The sequence below is a fragment of the Terrapene carolina genome, unplaced genomic scaffold (assembly GCF_002925995.2).
Source record: "Terrapene carolina triunguis isolate 2854851 unplaced genomic scaffold, T_m_triunguis-2.0 Scaffold66, whole genome shotgun sequence".
NCBI lineage: Eukaryota > Metazoa > Chordata > Testudines > Emydidae > Terrapene > Terrapene triunguis.
The window spans coordinates 61964673-61983715 of NW_020664417.1; the positions used below are offsets into that span (position 1 = coordinate 61964673).

General features: G+C 39.2%; 1 protein-coding gene across 1 annotated transcript in view; it reads right to left on the bottom strand.

Moving 5' to 3' along the window:
- Nucleotides 1–3815: 3815 nt before the first annotated feature.
- The window catches only part of FAM114A1 (family with sequence similarity 114 member A1), a 58878-nt gene continuing 43650 nt past the window's right edge, over nt 3816–19043 (bottom strand). The window contains exons 9-14 of the mRNA XM_024209951.3: nt 17009–17094; nt 15160–15321; nt 13761–13900; nt 12460–12532; nt 9588–9641; nt 3816–6264 (exon numbers count right to left, since the gene is read on the bottom strand). Coding sequence (XP_024065719.2) covers nt 6163–6264; nt 9588–9641; nt 12460–12532; nt 13761–13900; nt 15160–15321; nt 17009–17094 — 617 coding nt within the window. The 3' untranslated portion in view covers nt 3816–6162. The remainder of the gene's footprint in view (nt 6265–9587; nt 9642–12459; nt 12533–13760; nt 13901–15159; nt 15322–17008; nt 17095–19043) is intronic.

Genomic DNA, 19043 nt, shown 5'->3' on the forward strand with positions numbered 1-19043 from the left:
TGCAGATGACACACAAATTGGAGGAGTGGCAAATAACAAAGATTGATACATTGATATAGAGCCATCTGGATCGCTTGGTAAACTGGGCACAAGCAAACAATATCTGGTTTTAATATGGATAAATGTAAAGCTGTATATGTAGGAACAAAGAATGTAGACCAGTGGTCCCCAACCTTTTTCGTCTGGCGGGCGCCACACGACGAGCCACGGAGGACCATGGCGGTGGATGAGCATCTGCTGAAATGCCGCTGACAAGCGGCAACGTCAATTCAGCGTTGCCGCCTCTGGATGACGCTGCTTCTCGGCGGCATTTCGGCGGATGCTCGTCCGCCGGCCAGTATGCGGACGCACTTAGACGCCCCAGTGGGTGTCATGGTGCCCGCGGGCACCGCATTGGGGACCCCTGATGTAGACCATACATACATGATGGGGGACTGTATCTTGACAAGCAGAGACTCTGAAAAAGATTTTGGGGTCATGGTGGATAATCAGCTGAACATGAGCTTCCAGTGTGACTCTGTGACTGAAAGGGCTTATGTGATCACGGTATGCATAAACAGGGGATTCTCAGGTAATAGTAGAGTGGTCATTTTACCTCTGTATTTGGTATTGGTATGGCTGCGGCTGGAATAGTGTGTCCAGTTCTGGTGTCAACAATTCAAAGAGGATGCTGATAAATTGGAGAGCGTTTAGAGAAGAGCCATGAGACTGGTTAAAGGATTAGAAAACCAGTTTTTTAGTGATAGACTCAAGGAGCTCAATCTATTTACCTTAACAAAGAGACAGTGAAGGGGTAACTTGATTAGTCTGCAAGTACCTACATGGGAAACAAATATTGGATAATGGGCTCTTCTGTCTAGCAGAGAAAAGTATAGAACACTTCAATGGCTGGAAGTCAAAGCTAGACACATTCAGATTGGAAATAAGGTGTACATTTTTAACAGTGAGGGTAATTAACCATTTGAACAATTTACCAAGGGTTGTGGTGGATTCTCTATCACAGGCAATTTTAAAATCAAGGATGGATGTTTTTCCAGAAGATCTGCTTTAGGAATTATTTTGGGGAAGTTCTATGGCCTGTGTTATACATGAGGTCAGGCTAGATGATCAGAGTGGTCCCTTCTGGCTTTGGAATCTATGAATACTTTGCAGCCAAATGCACCTCCACCCTGTCATGCACAAGAGAAAGACTGGTCATTTACTTGGGCGTAGTGTCCTCATGCTTTCCCTTTTCAACAGCAGCAGCTTTCATTCATAGAGTTACAATTAGCCCTTGCTATGGGGTTTGTTTTGTTTTCTACAGTTTATGCACTTTACTATGATGTTATATAGGCAGGGCCGGCTCCAGGCACCAGCTTAACAAGCAGGTGCTTGGGGCGGCCAAGGGAGAGGGGCGGCACCTGCGGCAATTCGGGGGCGGCAGGTCCCTCACTCCCTCTAGGAGCGAAGGACCTGCCGCTGAACTGCCGCCGCCGATCGCGGCTTTTTTTTTCTTCTTTTTTTCCAATTGCCGCCGCCGATCGTGATCGTGGCTTTTTTTTTTTTTTTGCTTGGGGCGGCAGAAATGCTGGAGCCGGCCCTGTATATAGGTAATAGTCTCATTAAGTTCTGGGGGAGTAGGGGGGAAACAATTAGGAACTGGAATGAATAGAGCTCAACTCCATTACAGAATCTTCTCCAAAGATGGTAATGGGACACAAAGTGGGGAAACTCCTCTATTGCTGATTTTTTAGCAGGTCTGCATTTTGGAGAGAAGGGTTGGAGGTAAATGATAGTGGGAAGTGAGCATTGCAGATCAAGTTTGATCAGTTCTTTCAAAGTAACTGCCCTCATTCCTTTGTGTTTTATTTCTTTGAATGTTCTAATCTTTGCCTCATCTTCTGCATGCTCATGCTTAATTTTTGTTTTACTTCAGAAAGGCTGTGACTCAGATCCTGCTGGAACTAATTAGATGTCATCTCTTCAATATTTTGAGCAATGCTCAGCACTTTAAAAAAAAGTCTCTTCTGGTACTGTTATCAGATCCTAAAAAAAAAAAAAAAAATTTCCCTTTTGCCACAGATCATGTCCTTTTTTTCTCCCTGCCTGGCTTGTGAATACAGCTGAAATTATGACTGTTTTCATTTTGATTCCACATTTATGCACAATCATCAACAACAACAACAGCAATATTGTTGATATGCTGAGTCAGGTATCAAAATAATGGAATGCATAGGTCCTATGATAAGAGTGGTTATTTTAGTCCTCATATTCTCAGTAGCAGAATTTGATTTTTCAGTAAACGAATTATACTTGTTTAAAGTCCAGAGGGCATTTCAGTCAGATTGCAACAATTTCCAAGTAGGTCAGATTAGTTGACAGTGTCACTTTAAGCCTTGCTCTGAGATGGCTTTAAAAAGATCTCAGAAAAGTCCTTACCCAGTCTTTCCATTCCTTTGAGACCAATAGAAGAGACAGGGCTGTCATTTTGAATTAAAAATAGAATGTCGAATAAATACTACTACTAGTGGGTGACTGTTCATGTGATACAAAGTGCTTCTGTGAGTCAGACAAGGTAAAAGTTCTCTAATGTGTCAAACAGGACTCGTCTACCTTTCAGACTCATTGAAGTTGTTATGAAGCCTAACCTGCTGATGACACTGGCATCATTAATAAAACATCTGAAATGCTGCTGGCTGCAATCATTTATTACAAGTAAAAAAGAAAGAGGTATGTTTTACAATTTAGAAAAAGATAATCAGTTGATAATCTAAGGGACTTCAAAAAAGTGGAAGTGGCAGTTCCTTTGTTCAGTGGTGTTAGGCAGTGGATGCTGTAGTGTAGGAGTCAGTCACTGAGAAAAGCCATTTATAATTGAACAGCAAATAGCAGTAATAAATAAATTATACCTTTCTTTTTTCCATTTTGGAAAAAAAATGCAAATACTTTTGATACAGACATACAAAAAATGCCCTGTAAAATAGTTTGAAACCAAACTAAAGTTGAGCTAGATGCAGTCACCTGAAATAGTTGGGATTATTTTCAGGTTTGCAAATGTGCAGACATTCCAGCTCAACACACTTTTTCAATCCAATGCGTGTAAAAGCCTAGTTTATTCTGAAGCCTTCATCTCTGGATAGTAAAAGTGTTCATAAAAGTGAATCATTACTCAACAACTAAATATCATGTTCTACAATATGAAAAACTGGTTTGTCCATGAGTATAAGTGACTTTCATAAACAAGATTTTTTTTTAATTAAATACTTAGGGTTTAGTAGTTTGAGATTTTCTTTGTGCAGATTTTACGAGGAATTATATATATTGTTTTCTTTTAAAAAAAATTCTTTTCACTTAAGGTCAAAGCACTGATACACTACATGCATAATTTAAGTACTACAGTGAAACCTGTTCTGAAGACCACCTTAAATAAGAAATCCCGTCTCAAATAATTTCCCTCAACAGCTCCTTACAGTATCCCCTAGGGTTTCCCATACAATTCTGTTCAATCTTTAGTTAAAAGAACATTTTTATTAGACAACCAATTTTCGCTGTCCCCTTCAGTGTTTCCTTGTCAGGTTCAATTATATGTATCTTGCTCTGAATGCCAGAGGAAACCTGAGACACTTGCCCAATTTTAAATCCAAAAGGATTAACTTCTGCATAGGGGTAATATGAAACTGCCATAACTATTCCTTAGAAATGATTCATTTGGCAGCAACATCACACTTACCCATACCTAATGCACAATTCTGATAAGTCTGGTTTGAACTGAAAGGCTTTTCTCAACTATAATTAATGGTCAGACTAATTTAAAGTCAATAACATCTAAAACGTAATAACTGATAAATAAAGGCACTTTACTTTTTATGACACTCTCCCTTTAAAATGAAAACAGGATTTTAATCATGCACGATATACTAGTTTGACAACACTGTGATTAAACAAAAATATTGCTTTAAATAACGAGGTATCCATAGTAGGGCACTAGGCCTTGTAGGCATGCACACATCCTAGTGCACCCGTTGTGGATTTGTGCCCTTTAAAACTGGGAGCTGCAGGTGCAGGGCACATGACTAGGAGAAAACATGTGACCTGGTATATGAAAACAAAGTACAAAGCTTCTTCTCTCTGGGGCAGGGGAACAAAAAGGAGAGACCCAGGTTCTAGGAAGTTAGTGTGGATCTCTCTGTAGTAGCTAGGTGGGGCTATCAAAGGGGAAGGGTGTCCTCTCCCGTCCCAACTGGTTGATGCTGGGGAAAAAAGGGTTAATACCTAATATTTCAAATTTATTTGCTTTTGTTTTGGGACTATTGAGAGCTTTATTCTACCTTCCCAGCCAGTAAGTTTGCCTACCAGTTTACAGTATCTTTTCTATATTTTCCCAAGTGCCCCTCTTTGTTTCATATTGGGCTATTATTTCAAGATGGTGCAAGTAATAATGAATGTCAGGTTTAGCTTGCCAAGTTCATCTGCACAGGCAGAACAGAAATTGTGCATAACAAACCACAGAAGTACATAATGAATATCTCCCATCTAAATAATGAAATATTAAACATAGTCACTACACAGGTGACAGCAGAATATGGACCTCATTATGTAAGGCAGAGACACAGACCTGCTTTCTGTCATCTCTTATTTAGGCTCCCTACTGTTACCATGCCTAGGCAGATAAATGGCTTCTCATTTCTAACAAATACAATTATAACATTTCCTAGTATTCTATTCTGATTATGTTTATGATGTGTGAACACATTGCTTCAACGGTTAAATACATTCAGATGTTAGCTACAATTTTATAATATTTAAATAGAGCTAATCACTATATCAATATGAAAAATTACAGTGTAGTTTAGAAAAATGTAATAAACATGGACAATTCAGGAGAACTGGATACTTAAATAACTAAAGGTTTCTACTGTTATGAAGTAATAATTTTAACCTGGCCAAAATAAACTCTGAGGCTGAAGACTGTGAATTTATTAAGCCCAAGATATGCATATCACCAAGTTTAACACAAGAACCCTTAAATTACTGTTATACTGAAATGTGCTTTCCACCCTCTCAGGTTGGCTCTGTGCACAGAATTCCTCTTCCATGTTCCCACAACATGCTTCAATTTGTGACCTCCCTATCTTGTCTCACCCAACTCAATCTTCTCATATCTCCTTCTCCTCCTCTTTGACCCTTATAGGAAAACTTAGTTCCAATCCCTCCCTAGCAGTAATCCCTTTTATTAAAAACAAACAAACTGTATTTAAAAACCAGATTTAGGTGAAATGATAGATTGAGGAGAAGGATGAGAAGATGAGGCAATACGTTTGTTATGGGCACACAGATTGGGAGTTCCAAGGGCAACTGCCAACCAAAGTGAAGGGATTTGCTGAATTACTGTGTAGTTGTAGAGTATGATTACTCTACAAATCCCTCTACTCTGGCCTATAATGTCTTTCGGCCAATCAGAGTGAGGGGACTGGCATAAATACAGTAAGTATACAATTATGGGTCAGCACATGTACAGTTTTGCCTGTGCTCTAACTGGCTCAGACAATTTCACTTCAGTACAATGTCTGATATGCATATTTTTCATTAGCTGAAGTTTGTTTAATGTACAGCTCTTTGAACACCAAAGCACTGTATGAGTGCTAAGGATTACTATCAGACTGTCACTGAAAAAATAATATTGGAATGCTCAAAACAGAGTTCATTTGCTTAAGTTAACTTGAGAGTTAATGAAGGTTAAATACAGAAACTAACTTTCAAAAGTAAACATTTTAAACTGAAAATTAAAATGGGGCATCTGGACCAAAATGTTAAAAAAACATTGTTTTCAAATTTCCTTCAGACATCGCTGTTTAGAATTGAAAGTGTCAACATTAATTACCTGCTTCATATTGAAGTCAATACTAACTTCAATAAACACTTCATCAGTTTAAATTGACGTGAAGAATATACACTAACTTGAAAAGAAATTACCTATTCTAGTAACTACATCTAGTTAAAGAACTTCTATTTGATTTTTCTCAAATATTTTTCAGTACTGCCTGTGCAAAACGGCGTTTAGTGTCCTCAAAAGGCCCCTCTGTGGCCAGACATCTTTTGTGCCATCTCTTCAAATTGCATACATTAAAGAGATTAGGTTTGTGGTTTCTTTTACACACAGTGATGACAACTGCTGGGAAACTGTCACTCTTGTGCTTTCAAACAATTGGTCTGGATATGTGAAATCTGAAGAACCGGAAGCAATAGCTGGAAAGCATCCTGAATATAGGTAGTGCTGTTGCAGCCCTAATGAGAGAAAAGATGTGATTCAGTAACGTATTTTTCATGCATCTCAGTGACTCTATTTATACTCAGTCTGGCTGGTGCTACATCAGGATACAAATTCATGTGAGATTTTAAAAGCTCTATCCAAGTACACTGGAAATTACAACAAGAACAGCCATATGGAGTCAGACCAATGGTCCATCTAGCCCACTATCCTGTCTCCGACAGGGGCGAGTGCCAGATGCTTCAGAGTGAATGAACAGAAGAGGGCAATTACAAGTGATCTATCCCCTGTCCTCCAGTCCCAACTTCTGGCAGCTGGAGGTTTACGGACACCCAGAGCATGGGGTTGCATCCTTGACCATCTTGGCTAGTAGCCATTCATGGACTTATCTTCTGTGAACTTATAAAATTCCTTTTTGAACCCAGTTATATTTTTGGTTTTCACAACATCCTCTGGTAATGAGTTCCACAGTTTGACTGTGTATTGTGTGAAGAAGTACTTCCTTGTGTTTGTGTTAAACCTGATGCCTATTTAATTTCATCGAGTGACCCCTAGTTCTTGTGATATGTGAAGGGGTAAATAATACTTTCCTATTCATTTTCTCATAACATTCATGATTTTATAAACCTCTTTCAGTCCCCCCTTACTTGTCTCTTTTCTCAGATGAACAGTCCCAGTCTTTTTAATCTCTCCTTCTATGGAAGATGTTCCATACTCCTAATCTTTCTGTTGTCATTCTCTATACCTTTTCCAATTCTTATAACTCTTTTGAGATGGGGTGACCAGAATTGCATGCAGTATTCAAGGTGTGGGCATACCATGGATTTATATAGTGGGATTATATCTTCTGTTTTATCATCTATCATTTTCCTAATGGTTCCTAACATTGTTAGCTTTTCTGACTGCTGTTATACATAGAGTGGATGTTTTCCGAGAACTAGCCACGATGATTACAGCTCATTTGGACCCCATCATTTTGTACTTATATTTGGGATTGTTTTTCAATGTGCATTACTTTACACTTATCAACACTGAATTTCATCTGCCATCTTGTTGGCAAGTCACATAGTTTTGTGAGATCCCTTTGTAACTCTTTGCAGTCAGCTTTGGACTTACAAAATTAAGATAGTTATCGTCTGCAAATTTTGCCATCACACTGTTCATTCCCCTTTCCAGATCATTAATGAATATATTGAACCACTGAGGTCTCAGTACACATCCTTGGGGGACCCTGCTATTTACCTGTCTCCATTGTGAAAACTGACCATTTATTCCCATGCTTTGTTTCCTACCTTTTAATCAATTACTAATCCATGAAAGGACCTTCCCTCTTATCCCATGACTGCTTAGTGTGCTTAAGAGCTAAACGACCTTACCTAAGGCTTTCGGAAAGTTCAAGTACATATTCAGATAATAACTCTTTTCTTCTTCTTTGTAAAAAGTTTATAGCAAGCAAGCATCATTATATACAGAGGTATGTTGTCCCCTCTTTGACTGTGCATCACCTTCTAGAGAGAGTTGTGTGTGTAATGTAGGTGGAATATACCTCCATGTGGTCAGGAGCAGAATCAACTTCCTCAACAAAAAGCATCAAAACTTTCCACCCACAGAGCTAATTTCAGACCTGCTGCATGAGGATGTAGCATGGCTGAAATCAGTGAGTTTAAAATTATTCATATATTGCAGCATAAATGCACTATTATATTATATACTGAATTTCCAATACAATGTAGAACAGCTGCTCACATTTCTTTAGTATGCTGTAATTCTGGGCTGACTAATGGCAAATCTTCGTATGGGTATACAAGACCTGGATACCTCAAACTTTGTGGTATGGAGTGAGCCTCAACTTCAGATCCAAATGTCATGGCTCAAGCTTTGTTAGGAATTTATCCAAGAGTTATGGTACAGTAAAATGTGCCAACTTAGGTACCAGCAACTTTAATCTCTACACCATAATAAGAGGAAATAAAAAAAGAATCTTTACTATAAAGCCAGGAATCTTTACAATAGTGCTTTTAAATACATTGCTTATTTAATACAAAATAGTCTATTTCAGGGGTTCTCAAACTGGGGGTTGTGACCCCTCAGGGGGGCACAAGGTTATTACATGGGGGGTTGCGAGCTGTTAGCCTCCACCCCAAACCATGCTTCACTCCAGCATTTATAATAGTGTTAAATATAAAAAAGAAAGTTTTTAATTCATAAGGGGGGTCACACTCAGAGGCTTGCTGTGTGAATGGGGTCACCAATTCAAAAGTTTGAGAACCACTGGTCTATTTGCTATTGACTATTCAGATAATAGATCTTTTTTCCTTTTTTGTAAATGGGTCCCCAGTGGTAGGTTAAAGCTACATAGTAACAATGTGCATTCTGTACTGTATAGATTTTTATTTTTAAAGAGAATATGTGGCTAGTTGGCAGAGCAAAAGAATGGGTGCCACAGATATATTAAACTTTAATCCTATATGAGCCAATCACTGTCTGTTGATATTACGATCTTTTGAACTCCTTCTGTCTCAGTCAACCTGAGTGTAAAACCGAGTAGAAAGCAGGGACTTTCTAAAACTTACTGAGCCTTTCCTGGTCAAAACTAGAACTGGGTGAAGAATGAGAAAAAATATTCATGAACATTTTGACTTCAACAGACTTTTGGTTTGACCAAGATTGCTCTTATTTTTATGCACTTGTGAATATTTATACAAGTGCAATTTAGTGTGGTTGTATGTGTGTGGGATCATGGGCAAGATTAATTTAATCACAAAATAAAACTTGTTTTAGATCACTGTCGTGTTTGAAGATTAGGTTCAAGCAATGAAGGAAGAATAACACTACTATACTTGAGTATCCTTGCAGCTCAAACTGTGAATATTGAATCCTGGAAGGAATAATCACAGTAAACTGTTTAAGCTAACCATAGGCTGAAATTATTTGTTTGACAAATATTTTATGTGCACAATCACAAATAATGAATAGATTAATAACCTTAGTCTGTTCATAGGCAATATCTGAGCAGGAAAAAAGGCTAAACTTGCTGAATAAATTGCACATTGTGAATTGTTCACCCAGCTTAGTCAATACATTACAACACATAGTAAGAAAAGCATTTCACTTCTGTCAGTGTTCTTAGGAATCCTGACAAAATTTAGTATTACTGCTCTGGTCCAGCATTTGTGGATGACTTCTGAACACAAAATGGAGTTGTTTATGAGATGGCACAGAATTACAATGCCATTACCATTACATTTTTATGGTTCTTTATAGGGACAAAAATGTGTATGCTTCATTTCAAAATGAGTTTATCAAAATTTTTCCTACTGTGAAAAAATTGAAAGCTTACCTCTAATAGCACACTACTGACCATTGGGTTAAGGAGCTCTGCCTTCTTGTTGCTCTGTAGAAAGACAAATATTGACAAGATGTAATGCCAGGGCTAAACACAGATATTTAACAGTAATATACTTGCTTAGTAATGGATCAATTTCGGCTGTATGAATTTTGCGAAGGCTTTGGCTCAGCTTGATTCTATTTGATGAAAATAAGGTTTTCAAGGAAATACAAAAGTTCAAGATAATTTTAATACTATGGCATACTACTTTTGATAACATTTAACACTCATCTGTCTATACTTCTGTACTTGCCTTGTACGGTATCACAGTGTATAAGATGGGCTCATTGTTTTATCTGATTCTTTGGCTATGTCAAATGCCACAGAATTTGAGGCCATCTGTAAGAATTTAGGACTGGCCAGTGGAGAGCATTTTTTTAAATGGTAGATGTGGTCAGATCCTCTTTTCTCTCTGCACTTTGCCTTGTCACATAATGATGGCAGAGACTTGCAAAAAGAATTGCTTTCGTCTAACACTGAACAGGAACTTTATTAGAACAAATAAAACAGTATTTTTTCAATTCACTGTAGAGCTTCTGCTTTGAACTTTCGCAGGCCCCCATTCTGCTTGGTTTCTGTTACAGAGTTAAAGAAACAGGACAAATATCCTCACACCTTGTAAGCAGTTTAAGTACAGAAATGTGTTTATGAAGAGGTAAATAGTATCTTTAAAAGAACAGGAAGGAGAGAAGTGGAGACAGTTTGGAGGGAGATGGAAGAACAAAAGAAAGTGGGGGAAGGGGGAGGGGGAGGATAGAATGAGGGTAGAAAGAGAAATAGCAGAACAGTATCTTTATTGTCCGGAACTAGAAAATCTATTCCATATCCCCTTGTTTAGTTGATTATCAACAAACCTCTTAAACATAAAGAAAGTAGTGTCAATTAAACATTATTGATTGTAAGAATCAATGGTAAGTGCAAGCAGGAAGAAAGAAATCTAGAGCGATAAACAAAGGAGATACTTCCTAGTTCTGAATAATTGCTAACTTTTAGGAAAAAGGCCACAATTACATTATAATGACTATATGCCTGAATTATATAGCACTGCTGCTATTCTGATGATAGAGCTCTTCCATTCTAAACAACTATTGCAGAGGCCTGTGGCATTCCCAGAAAGTTACCTTTTGTCCGGAATCAATCCAGCTGGGTATGTGAGTTAGCCAAATATTTGGAAAATTTGGTTGGTGGTTAACTCTATGCACATTATAATTATCATGTTAGATGCATGTAATTTTCATTCTGTACATCCTGCGATGGGAGCAGTGTAAAGATGCACTGTCTCTGTAAGGAGCTCAAGGAGGGACTGGACTCCCTGTGACACCATTTTTTGCTGAGCTCCCATCCACACAGCTTGTACAGTCCTGTTGGATGATGCTTACTGCTTTCCTTAGTGCTGGTGGGAGCCAGCATCATCTCTTTCCCCGCTGGCACAACGTGGCCCCTGAAGGCACATATGGATGGGGTAGTGGTTCTGAGGCACCAAGCACAGGGCTTGAGGCTGTCCCCTGTGTGGAGCATACTCGGGGTCGGAGAGCTCCTTGTGCCCAACTTCTCATACCCTGCACAAATGCCAGTAACAATTTGGGCCTGAACTCTATGTTCCTGTAACGTAAAACCCTCCTGAATGCCTATGCACCAAGGGGCAGAAATAAAGTTGCAGTGAAATCCTTAGCTCTGAATATCCTGAGTTGGGTCTGATTAATATTTCATGGCTAATTTTTTCTGCGTGCATACATTTATATGCTAAAACATGCTTAGAAAATGCAGAAATAGGCAGATTCATCTGAAATAACTGGAAGCAATGTAAATTATTCAAAATAAAAGCAATCCAATAAATTATGTTAGTTTTTAAATAACTTTGAAAAGATATCCAGTGATGCCCTGAAGTAGCTCGCAGGAGCCTCTTCTTAAAATTCCAACAAGCCTGGGGAAACTTCCGTGTCTTTGATAAGAATTCATGCTCCCTGGATAATCCCTACCAGACATGGCTTCACAAAACTATTTCTAAAGAGCAACTTTTTTCCCTTTGGACTGTGCCAGATCACTTGATTGTCAGGTAAGTTCAAAAATATTTTGTGGTGGAGTTTATCACCTCTGCTCCCCTGACTCCCATAAAGGTCTTCACTCCTCCCCCATTTCAGGTCACACAAGCTATGTTACACTAGTAATATCCTCTGTACATTTTTCAGGAACAAAGTGCAAATGTTTCCAGCCAGAGCACTAAATAGAAGTTTGTTTTCTAAGTAGGTTAACTTGCTATAGGGAGAGTGTGATTTTGTTTAAACAGGAAAAAAAAAAGGAATAGATTCTCTAGCCTTTCAATCTCCTCATTACAAACACCAGGGGATTTATCAGTCACTATGGGATAATTTATGACGTGAAGCCCCTCTATTAACATACTGCCCGTGATAATGCTCCCAATGTTGTATGTGGGTGTTTTTGTTTTTTTTAATACAGATGCATATAAAAGAAGGGGCTGGGTAAGGGGCTGCTGCAGTTCTTGGATGTGTGTGGGCCACTCAAGGGGAGTGGTCTGGGGGAATGGCAGAGGGATACCTAGTAGGTCCAGGAACTCTGTGGATCCAGTTGCTACAAAACCAGCCTAAGGAAGGCAGGGCATATCACAGGATCTAGCAACAGTGGTGGATCTGCTGAAAGGGTGCTCTGTGTTCTGGATCTGGCTGGGGTTGGAGAGGACTCCAGCCTGCCCTATTTCTAGTCTTGCACATAAAGCCAGTTTTCACAGTGGATGAGAATCTCTCTTAAAGAGGTTATGTTTATAAAATTAAACAAACAATAAAAAGGAAATGCTCTCATATCTTACCCCAATGGCAGTTAAAGAGTCAGAAAACTTCTTAGATAAAGACAACACTTCATTGCACATGGCACTTGTTAAACTGGTTATAAAAAAGAAAAGAGACAAACGTTAAAAATATACTCCTGCTTCATCTCAGAAGTCAAAGTTCTGCTGACAATCTTGATCATGATGGAGTCTTTATGCTTTGGATTTGAAAAATCCAGCACTGGTTACAGCTGGAGACAGGATACCAGAGTAGATCAAACATTGATCTCTTTTGATATGGCACGGTTTTGTTTTTTTTGTAAAAATACTAGACTTTTAGTCTAATTATTGCTTTACTTAAGGTTATACCAACCCAATGACTAAAAATACCAATGGAAATAAATACTCCTGCTCCCAGCTAGAAAGAATGTAATGAGTTTTTTTTTCTCTCCAAAGCAGTGGATTGCATTAATAGAAGAAGCATTGTCTAGTGGTTAAAGCACAGGGTTGTGAATGAGGAGATCTGGATCTAGTCCCAGCTCTGTCACTGACTTGTTGTATAACTGTACCTCAGTTGGGGCTCAATCCTGCAAGGAGCAGAACATTCTGGCTCTAATCCAGCAGACAATTTAAGTACTGAATTTTAAATAAAAGTGCCCCCACTGACTTTAATGGGATTATTCACATGCTTAAAATTAAGTATGTGCATAAGTACTTTGCTAGATCAGGATCAGAATGTTCACCACCTTGTGGGGGTCATGTGTTTAGGGGTTAATCCAAAAACCACTAAAGTCAGTGGGAGTTTTTGTACTGTCTTCAGAGGGGTTTGAACTGGATCCTTAGGTCCCAGTTTTGAACCTGGGATTCTTGAAGTTAGGTGCCCACACCTGTGGGTTGGCAATGAGTTGGTGAGGAATATGGCATAATTGCTTAGAAATAGATTTTTGTGTCCTTTTGGCAGAGTACAAATGATAAGACCCTATTGTGGAGTGCAAAAGCAAATTCTGCGCATGTTGGTATACTATCTTTGGTAGTGCTGGTAAAAAGTGCACCTAAAATGAGTGTGCACATTTCAGCTCTAATATAGCAACAAAAAGTCATCAACTTGTGCATCTGTTGTGTTTTTTGTAAAAATATATCTGATATGCATGTCAACAAATCACAGGCAGTCTGTGATTTGATTGCTTTTGAAAATAGAGTGGCAAAACTCTAAAGTCAGTCCTGTTTGTTGATCCATGGTGTGTTATGGTGTCTGCAAAAGCTCTGGACTCAATAAAACTGTGCGAATGTTAAGCAAACTCATACTGATGACAAAAATAAGAAATAAAAAAAATTATATTCACTTTGTCATAACTTTTGCTTGGTCCTGGGCTGTCTTTTCCACTTCTTGCCCATGAAGAATTAACTCTGCTATTTTATGAAGCTGTTCGATACAACGAGCGGTTATCTCAGCAAGGCTTTCAATAGATAGCATGTAGACTTCCTTAAATGAAACAAAAAAACAGGAACATAATTTCTATAGACTAAAAAAGAGGCTTTGTAAACTGGGGCAGAGTACAAACTGGGAGATATCAGTGCATATAAAGCCAAGGAATATTAGCTGTTACCCATCCTTGAGGAAAAGGGGATGGCAGTATAAGGACCTCATGCTTGCTTATCTCCGAGAAGTGAAAAAGCAAAACTGCCATTCATTTCAATGGGAGCAGGGTCGAGCCCTAGGAATTTCTATGGTGGAGTTTTCGGTTTTGGTCCTGATAGATGCTGAAATTGAGCCCTTAACACTCATGGAATTTACACTGATTTCATAGGGAGTTGAGAGGATCACGCCATTCCCAAAGCACATTTCCATAGTGAAAATGAATTATACTGCTGATAAAAAATTCATTTTGCTAGCAACAAAGTGACTATACATAAACTCTTTCTAATCTCAACTCTCAGTGGTTTAGCAGTATCTGAAAATCTGCAATAACATAATCTATAATATACACAGTACAACTCAGTTTCTTACATTTTAAAGTGTATGAATTTTTTTAAAGGGAACATAATGGATTTTTTTTATTAGAGATCATTAAAAAACAACACAGTTTAACACTGTCATAACTTAAATTAAGAAATTCAACCACAGTTAACTATACCCACAGAAGGCAATAGCACTAGTGGGTATATTTAGCCTTAAGGAAGACCTTTCGTAAAAAAAATCGTAAACTTTTGGTTTGACTAGTAAATAATATTGCTATTTTGCCAATCTGTTTATCCATGAATTTAAATATAAGTTGATCATATTTTTTTTCATTTATTGGCATCTGAAGAAAGAGCCACTACCAAATGTTGAGACATGACTTTAAATATGGTACATTGCTACAGACAAAACACCATAGGATTTTCCCGTCTCTCTGAATTTAATCTTTTGGGTAAAAGGTATATTGGAGGCTTTTAATTTTTTTAAAGTTTAAAAAGTTACTATTGGCAGAGGGTCTGATCCTGTTGATTATTTACTCATGAGAATAATCTAATAGTGAAAAATACTTATATAAGTACGGTTTGCAGAATTAGGTTCATAGCTATTGATTACCATTTCTTTTAAGTTCCTTTATAAAGCTAAATAACTTTGCCCCCTGGAGATATTAAAAACAACAACAGTACCACCCATAAGGATGAAGCACAAATGCTGGTTGTTTAGAGAATCCAGCCAAAGAGATTATGATTTTGTTTATGAAATTTCTCCTTCTAGGACTATTTTACCTCCACGGTTTTGTTTTTCTTTTCTTCTGTTTTATCACCACCATCTCCTCCTCCTTGTTCAGTCTTTTGTTCATCCTCTTTGTTTTCCTCTGGCTTCTCTTCCAAGTCTAGTGATGTGGAGAAGTTGGTTTCTTCTAGCCAGTCATGAGCTTTTTTCCTAGCCTACCAAACAAACCCCACAAAAAACGTCCTATTATTCAAGAGTGGAAGATCAAATAATGTTGCTGAAACACAAGTTAACAATACATTTTTCTTTACCTAGTTTTACTGTTCCACTCAAAATTCTTATTTACATCAGGCATGTACATAGGAGAAAATCTTTCTGTCCACTGAAGCGTTGCTCACCCCGGCCATATACTGAACTATATTATACTGCCCTTAATCTGCATATAGCGCTATCATTAAGACTAAGGTTACCAAAACCTCAGTTTTATGCAGGATGTATCTAAGAAATAAAAGAAAAAGGAAACTAAGATCTGAGTGGAAAAGTGAAGCAGAATTTTTATAAAGAAAGAAAAAAAATAAGCAAATTCTTTGAATAAAGCTAAAGCAAGTCCAAATTTAGAAATGAAATTAGAAAGAAAGCAACTGGATTTTGAACTGCTTAGTACCAAGCCGATAAGTGGATCAAAGCAGAAACAGCATCAGTGATGTCTTTCCAGCTAACTAATGTGGCATGTATCACTTTTTTTTTTAAAATGGCAAGTCTAATTAGAAGTGATAACATTTTGTTTCAAGATTAGAATGTTTGGAGTACTCCCCCAGAAAAATGAACATGACTAATGCTAAATTTAATTCTGACGCTGAACTGTGTCGCTGGCCAGTAAGGATACGTCTACACCACAGTTTAAAAACTCAGGGCTGGCCCATGCCAGCTGACTTGGGCTAAGGTGCTGTTTAATTGCAATGTTTCGGTTTTGGCTGGGGCCTGGGTTCTAGGATCCTGTGAAGTGGGAGGGTCTCAGAGCTTGGGGTGCAGCCTGAGCCTGAATGTCTACACTGCAATTAAACAGCACCTTAGCCCAAGCCCATGTTAGCTGGCATGGGCCAGGCCTGAGTTTTTAACTTTGGCGTAGACATACCTAAGGATACGTCTACCCAGGCCATGGGAGTGAGCCTTCCAGCCTCGGTCGATGGACTCAGGCTACTGGTACTCGTGCTAGTGTTCTCAAAATAGTGGGGTAGCCAGTGCTCTGAAGTTGCATACTAGGCTGGAGTTCAGGCACTGAAGCCTTCGGAGGGGAATGGGCTTCAGAGTCCAAGCTGCAACTTCAAAGCGCTCTCTACACAGCTATTTTGACAGTGCTAGCACGAGCCCCGCTCCCCCAAATCTGTAGACTTGCTGCGGTCTGTGTAGACGGGCCATAATAGTCTAAACCAAACCCTCATGTAAAGATCCCTATTCTATCTACTAAAGCTTTCCCCACTTTGAGATTTCTTTGTGTGGCCTAGCATTCTGGGTTGTCAGTAAGAGAGTAGCTAGCTAGCCTGGCCCCCTGGTTCTGGTCTGACTCACCTAATCTCTTCTACCACAGCTCTCTCTATTTAACATCTCTGTGCCATCCATCATTTGCGCTCTGATCTGCCACCCTAGATACACCTCTACCCCAATGTAACGTGACCCGATATAACACGAATTCGGATATAATGCGGTAAAGCAGCGCTCCAGCGGATCAAAGCAAGTTCGATATAATGCGGTTTCACCTATAACGTGGTAAGATTTTTTGGCTCCCGAGGACAGCGTTATATCGGGGTAGAGGTGTACTACTCTACACTGAATTTCAGAGCAGCGCCCACTAGTTCTTCTTTATAGTAGGGAGTGGAGGCAGGTTCTGTAACTTGCACCAACCTTATTAAGTTTGTCAGGAGTGGCAGCAACATGCAATTCAAACAGCAGCTCAGTAAGCATGCTAACAAACTCTTCTTCCATCTCTGCTGCAAAAGGAAATAAGATTATTTCTGTGAGCGTGTTGTTTTTGTCGTAGCAGTCAAAAATCAAATCGAAGATCAGATCCCCACACATTTCTAGCACTATAGAACCAGCATTGGTTAGACTAACAAAATGTGAACGTCTCCACTCTTTGTTCCATCAAATGAAAAAAGGGAGACGGCAGAGGCAAGAACTAGATGTGTATTTTTAAGAACAGGTTAGACAATCACCTGTAAGGGATGGTCTAAGTATACTTGGTTCTGCCTCAGCATAGGAGGATGGTCTAGATGACCTCTTGAAGTCCCTTCCAGCCCTTCATTTCTATGATTCTGTATAAGTTACAGGTCATGGCTTACCTCCCCAGAATTGCAATGGGTCAGCAGAATCACCAGGGAAGAACACATACAACCCCCAACAGATAAGCCCCTTTTCTCAAATGAGAATATATATATATATATATATATATATATATACACATACACACATAACACAGCAGCATAACCAGAGAATATAAGGTAAAGGGTGTTTCCTGCATATTCATAGGTTCCAAGGACAGAAGGGATCACTGTGATCATCTAGTCTGACCTCCTTTATAACATAGTTCACAAAACTACCTCAAAATAATTCCTTTCACTCTGTGGGGACTACAGCTAAAGAGGGTAATTTCCTTTTTACTTTAAATTTGAACTCCGGTTAAGGAAGACTTTCATTTTTGTGGTTTAGTCTATGGCAGAGGTTCTCAAACTGTGGTCCGGGGACCACCAGTGGTACACGAGCTCCATTCAGGTGGCCCACGGATAGTTCCCTCTACGGTGTGTGCCTGGGAGGCCACACACGAAAGAATGAAGGGCCACCTTCCTAATTAGTGGAGCCGCGCACATATAAGGTGAGGTGGTGGCCTTGGGGGGGACTAGGGGTAGGTGGGAGGGGGCAGTGGGGTGAGAAGAAGGGGTGGGAGGAATTTGGGACATGCAGGGCTGCAGTGGCCAGAGAAAGAGGCGACTTTCTCCAGCTCCAGGGCTGCCAGGGAGAGATGGCCCTCCTTTTCAGCCTCAGCTCGGGGGCTGCCGCGGCAGGGGAGAGAGAGAGAGAGAGACCCCCTCCTTACCAGCCCCAGCTCGGGGGCTGCTGAGGCGGGGGAGAGAGGGCACATCCACTGCATTAGAAAGATAAGACTACTGATATTAAAATATGAGTTGTGTGCTTTTATTTGTAGAACAAAAAAAGTTTATTATTATTAAGGGTTTTTTTATATAGCTCTTTTATCCAAAGCGCTTTACAATAGTTAGCTAACGGTACAAACAACATTTGGAAGGATTATTTAGTGGTCCGCCGAGACTGTCAGCAATTTTCAAGTGGTCCACAAAAAAAAAAGTTTGAGAACCACTGGTCTAAGGGGCAGGACTTTCTCTCATTGTAGAATGTTTGTGAGTAAACCACAGATTCTCTGTGCTTGACCTCCATCTTGGTCATACAGATTCCTTTTGTCTGCCTGTGACAGCTCAAACGACAATCATTGTTTCCCCAGGGCCTATTGTGTTGTTTCTGTGGGGCTTCCCAAGATGCATATATTTTACTATCTTTTAGTTTATCTTTGACTTCACAGATAATGCTTTCCAAGATGACAATTTCTGCCATGCAATTCTACCATTTTATCTATGTAATCTCCTGAAGTATCTTAGTTTGGTTGGTTCTACTGTGTGTCTGGAATCCACATTAGCACCTTTCTGGGGAAATTATGACTAAACACAGTTCTGTTAGAAATAGCTTTCTTGCCCTGACAATGCTACAGATAAGCACATCAAGATTTGTTTCATCCCCATTTTTATCTATTCATTTACTAGTTAGAGATACGTTTTCCATCCTTACTCTAAATCTTCAAAATAGGGTTTAATGGGACTAAAGCAGTGCTATGCTAACCCTCTGCACAGCGTGATTCTCCCCCCCACCCCTC